The sequence below is a fragment of the Physeter macrocephalus genome, chromosome 18 (genome assembly GCF_002837175.3).
Source record: "Physeter macrocephalus isolate SW-GA chromosome 18, ASM283717v5, whole genome shotgun sequence".
NCBI classification, from domain to species: domain Eukaryota; kingdom Metazoa; phylum Chordata; class Mammalia; order Artiodactyla; family Physeteridae; genus Physeter; species Physeter macrocephalus.
The window spans coordinates 40,272,053-40,278,052 of record NC_041231.1 but is presented as its reverse complement, the minus strand read 5'-3'; the positions used below and the strand labels follow the sequence as shown (position 1 = coordinate 40,278,052).

At 38.9% G+C, this 6,000-nt stretch overlaps 1 protein-coding gene across 1 annotated transcript in view; it reads right to left on the bottom strand.

Annotated features, from left to right (window-relative positions):
* Positions 1-769: 769 nt before the first annotated feature.
* Positions 770-6,000, bottom strand: part of LOC114484299 (mRNA-decapping enzyme 1A-like) — a 31,257-nt gene continuing 26,026 nt past the window's right edge. The window contains exon 4 of the mRNA XM_028479637.2: positions 770-872. Coding sequence (XP_028335438.1) covers positions 802-872 — 71 coding nt within the window. The 3' untranslated portion in view covers positions 770-801. The remainder of the gene's footprint in view (positions 873-6,000) is intronic.

The window sequence follows — 6,000 nt, the reverse complement described above, 5'->3', positions numbered from 1 at the left end:
GACCCCAGATTCTTGCATCTTCCCATACATAGAAAAGCACTAAAATCATCAACTTGAGATGTCTGTTCTTGCTATTGGCAGTAATCTTTTGATGCTTGACTACATGTTCTTCTCAGCAAAAAAGTTCATATATCCTCATTCTTTTGGCATTCCATTCTCTAGCTCGTTTTTTTTTTAAAGTATTTTAAAATTCTTGTTACTATTGCTGAGGGTCATATTTTGAATTCTTTTTTTTCTTACCTTTTTGGTTTAAAAACAAAGTAGTCTTTAGCTGGTTTCAATTATGTAAATATATTTTTTCCTATGGTATTTTCCTCTTGGTGGTAACATCTTTTTTAAGTAGATGATTTTTTTCTGATGTATACATATAAAAAAAAAAGTTCATATATATCCTGGCTCCTCCTTTACCTCTTGGGAGCAGTTCCTCAGAGCTCTCTTGAGACGCTATCTCCCAGGCTATAGCACTCAGTAAGGTCACTGAATAAAAATTAACTCACAACTTTTATGTTGTGCATTGTTCTCTCAGTGGACATAAGAAACAATCACACACATCAACCCAAGGTACACGTAAAGAAAAAGACTGGAATGAATCAGACAAAAACGGTAATGCTAGTAGTAGTAGGATTATAGATAATTTTAGATTTCTTTAAGCTTTGCTGCTTTTTTCAAAACTTTGACAATAACAGGAAATCAGGGGAAAATACATGAGTTAGTGGACTCCAGTAACAAAGAGAAAGGGGAAAAGTCATTTTTTCATCTCCCATATATCACTAATTAAATCTATGGTGTAAACAGAAATACTTACTCGGCCATGAGTTTGGCTATGCGGTGACAGTCATTCTTGTCATAAAACCAGATACTGTATATTGACACTTGAAAAACAGAAAAAAAATAAGGGGAAATGAGGTTTCAATACTTGGGTAATATGTAAGTAATATATTATCACCATAAAATGTCACAGAATTTACCATGAGGACCTCAAACTGTTAACAGTTACTCTAAAGAAAAAAAAAAGCCTCCCCGCAAACTGTTTAATAATAAAATTATAAATAAAATTAGGACAGCTAAAATATTCAGATGAAAATTGCAAAAATAGTTGGTTTTAGACATCATTACCAGATCTCGAGCTTAAGATGCCACTGAAGTACAAGATAAACTATTATTTTATGTATTATCAAGAAAAAAAAATGCTGCCAATTAAACTAAGAATTAACATTGATTGTGTGGAAAGGGAACATTGCCTACCATTCCAGTAAATATCGTATGTTGCCCTAGCCTGCCATCAAGCCATCAGCCACTGCAGCCCCCCCCCCACCGCCCCCATGGTGAGCCCTAAGGCAACTTCAGGATGGAGACAAACAGCAAACACTGTGTGCTCTGGATACTGGCCCTAGATAGTTGCATATCTAAGATGCTTATCTAAGGAATAATTTCAATGAGCCCAGACCTTGCATCTTCCGGTACACACAAAAGCACAAAAATCATTAACTTGAGGTATCTGTTTTTTGTGATTAGAAGTAATATTTTGATGTTCAACTACATGTTTTCAGCAAAAACTCCTACATATCCTGGCTCCTCCCTTACCTCTTGGGAGCATTCTTCAGAGTTATCTGAGAAGCTATCTCCTGGGCAACAGTCCTCAGAAAGGTCTCAATAAAATTTAACCTGCAACTTTTACGTTTTGTTTTTCTTCACTTGATAATTGTAAAATGCTTTCCAAATTGATAGTCAAATGTTGGGAAAAAGGTGTCTTAATCGTTGAAAACCATGTTCCAAAACCAAACACCAGAACCTTTTTATGAGTCTCTTGAAGTTTAAAAATATAAAATTAATACCATGTTACTGTAAAAACAAAGCTTCAAAAAACAAACACCAACTCCAGACCCATCCTATGATCGACTCTATTCACACGTGAAATGGAAGTGCCCAGGCTGAGCTCCATATCACACTTCTTTTCCAATCTTTTATTCCCAGTATGGTGATTACCACTAAGAAAGCCTCCACAAAACACTGAAACAAGCTCCTGCTGTATCGCACAGGGAACTATATTCAATATCCTGGGATAAACCATAATGAAAAAGATAATAAAAAAGAATGTATTTATGTATATAGCTGAGTCACACTGCTGTACAGCAGAAATTAACATCGTAAATCAATTATACTTCAATAAAAAATAAAGAAAAACACTGGTGAATGGATAGATGAACTTTATTATAAAGATGACTAAATATAAAACTACTGTAAATACTTTTTTAAAAAAATTAATTTATTTATTTCTATTTATTTATTTTTGGCTGCATTGGGTCTTCCTTGCTGCATGCGGGACTTCTCTAGTTGTGGTGAGTGGGGGCTACTCTTCGTCGCGGTGCGCAGGTTTCTCATTGCGGTGGCTTCTCTTGCTGTGGAGCACGGGCTTCAGTAGTTGTGGCTTGCGGGCTCTAGAGCACAAGCTCAGTAGTTGTGGCGCATGGGCTTAGTTGCTCTGCAGCATGTGGGATCTTCCCAGACCAGGGCTCAAACCCTTGTCCCCTGCATTGGCAGGCGGCTTTTAACCACTGCGCCACCAGGGAAGTCCAAAACTACTGTAGGTGCTTTTTAAAAAAATTTTATTTTATTCATTTATTTTTAAATTTTGGCTGTGTTGGGTCTTCGTTGCTGCACGGGCTTTCTCTAGTTGGGGTGAGTGGGGGCTACTCTTCGATGCGGTGCATGGGCTTCTCATTGAGGTGGCTTCTCTTGTTGAGGAGCCTAGGGCTTCAGCTCTAGGCTCTCTTGTTGAGGAGCACAGGGCTTCAGTAGTTGTGGCACATGGGCTCAGTAGTTGTGGCTCACAGGCTCTAGAGCACAGGCTCAGTAGTGGTGGTGCACGGGCTTAGTTGCTCCGTGGCATGTGGGATCTTCCCAGATGAGGGCTCGAACCTGTGTGCCCTGCATTGGCAGGAGGATTCTTAACCACTGCGCCACCAGGGAAGCCCCAGATACTTTCTCAATTTATTTTTTTACTTGAACTTTTAATTTTTGTACAATTTTTAAAGGTTACTTTCCATTTACAGTTATTACAAAATTTTGGCTGTATTCTCTGTGTCTTACATATAAATACTTTCTGGATAAGGTAGATATACTGAATATATAAGTCAAAATAAACATAGCGATAGGCATGGCTCATTGCTACCATGTGCAACCACTGTGACACAGCACATCCCAGGTTGCACTCCCTTTTCATACTTACTGTGACTCTCTGGCACAGGAAGGGCAGATATGCTTTTATTTTTTTAAGTTAAACTTTTAGTTTTGAAATAATTGTAGCTTAACATGCAATTGCAAAAAATAAACAGAGATCCTGTGTGCCCTTTGTTTCTTCCAGTGGTAACATTTTGCAAAACTGTAACATAATGTCACAGCCAGACTACTGACATTGATAAAATCAAGATACAGAACATTTTGGGACTTCCCTGGTGGCCAGTGGTTAAGACTCTGCCCTCCCAATGCAGGGGGCCCAGGTTCGATTCCTGGTCAGGGAACTAGATCCCACGTGCATGCCACAACTAAGAGTTCACGTGCCACAACTAAGAAGCCTGGAAGCCGCAACTAAGGAGCCCACCTGCCACAACTAATACCCAGTAAAACCAAATAAATATTTTTTTAAAAAAAGATACGGAACATTTCTGTAGCCACAGGGATCCCTGTTGCCCTTTTATTGCCACACCAATCTCCCTTGGTACCCCTCCCCCATCTCTGACCCCTGACAAGCACACTAATCTGTTCTCCATTTCTATAATGTTGCCATTTCAAGAATGTATTGTAAATGGAATCATAGAGGATGCAACTTTTTCCGACTGACTTTTCTGTCTCAACATAATTCTCTGGACATTCATCTAAGTTGTTGCTTGCATCAATAGTTTGTTCCCTTTTTTGCTGAATAGTATTTCATGGTATGGATGTACTAGTTTATTTAACCATTTTATCCACTGAAGGACATCTGGAGTGTTTCCAGTTTTTGGCCATTATGCATAAAGCTGCTATGTTCGGGTATAGGTTTTTGTGAACCTAAGTTTTCATTTCTCTGGGTTAAATGTCCAAAAGTACAGTTACTGAGTCACAGTAGTTGCACGTTTTTTAAAGAGAAACTGTTAAACTGTTTCCCAGTTTTACAGCGGATGACACATGTAGTCTCTCTGCATCCTTGCCAGCATTTGTTGTTCTATTTTTAACTTTATGCATTCTGATAGGTGCATAGTGGTATCTCATGGTGGTTTTAATTTACATTTCCCTAATGGCTAACGTTACTGAACGTCTTTTCATCTGCTTGTCATCTGTGTATCCTCTTTAGTCAAATGTCTGTTTATGTCTTTTGCCCCACTGGATTGTTTTTTAAAGTGTTGAGTTCAGAGTTCTTCATATATTCAATATACCAGTCCTTTGTCAGACTTGTGGTTTGAAAATATTTTCTCCTTTGTCTGTAGTTTTTTTTTTTTCATCCTCTTCATGAGGTCCTTCCAGAGCAAAAGTTTTTAATTCTGACAAGGTGCAATTTATGAGTTTTTCCTTTAATGGATTATGCTTTTGATGTCAAGTCTAAAAACCCTTTGCTGACCCTCAGATTCAAAATTTTATCCTGGGCTTCCCTGGTGGCACAGTGGTTAAGAATCTGCCTTGCCAATGCAGGGGACAAGGTTTCCAGCCCTGGTCCAGGAAGATCCCACATGCTGCGGAGCAACTAAGCCTGTGCACCCCAACTACTGAGCCTGCGGTCTAGAGCCCGTGAGTCACAACTACTGAAGCCTGAGCTCCTAGAGACCGTGCTCTGCAACAAGAGAAGCCACTGCAATGAGACGCCCATGCACCGCAATGAAGAGTAGGCCCTGCTATCTAGAGAACGCCTACACGCAGCAATGAAGACCCAAAGCAGCCAAAGGTAATATAAATAAAATAAATAAAAAAATTTTTTTATCCTGTTTTTTCCCTAAAGGGTTTATAGTTTTACATTTAAAATGGTGATCCAGGGCTTCCCTGGTGGCGCAGTGGTTGTGCGTCTGCCTTCTGATGCAGGGGAACCGGGTTCGCACCCTGGTCTGGGAGGATCCCACATGCCGCGGAGCGGCTGGGCCCGTGAGCCATGGCCAATGAGCCTGCGCGTCCGGAGCCTGTGCTCCACAATGGGAGAGGCCACAACAGAGGGAGGCCCGCATACCCCCCCCCAAAAAAAAAAATAAAAAAAAATAAAATAAAATGGTGATCCATTTTGAAGTTTTTTTGGGGAAAAAAAGGTTTAGGTTAAGGTTCTTTATTTTTCTTTTTGGTGCAACTGTTCCAGTTATTATTTGTTGAAAATGCTCTCTTCTATTGAGAAAGCTTTTGCACCTTCGTCAAATAACAGTTGGGCATTTGTGTGTGTCTATTTCTGGATTCTTTATTCTGTCCTATTTATTTGTTTATCCCTCTACCAATACCACATCATCTTGATTACTGCAGCTATATATAGGCTTTAATATTGGGAAGAATAATTCCTCCCATTTTATGCTTCTTTTTCCAAGTTTGTTTTAGCTTCCAGGGTCTGTGTCTTTCCATATAAATTTTAGAATAAGTTTGTCTATGCCTACAAAAATCCTTGCTGGGATTTTGACAGGACTTGGGAAGAGCTGACATCTTTAGTATGTCAAGTCCTTCAATGCACAAATATAGCACATCTCTCCATTTATTTAGGCTTTGATTTCTTTCATTTTGTAATTTTCAGCACACATACCCTGTATATTTTTTGTTATGTTTACCCTAAGTATTTAATTTTCTTTGTAGAGATTATGAATGGTATTGTTTTTAACTTGGGTTTCCACAGGTTCATTGTTAGTATGCAGAAGTTTGATTGATTTTTGTGTGTTGATCTTGTATCCTCAGACCTTACCAAACTCACTTATTAGTTCTAGGAGTTTATACATAGACAATCATGTCATTTGTGAATAGAGACAGTTTTATTTCTTCTTTTCCAATCTGTAGCCCTCTTCT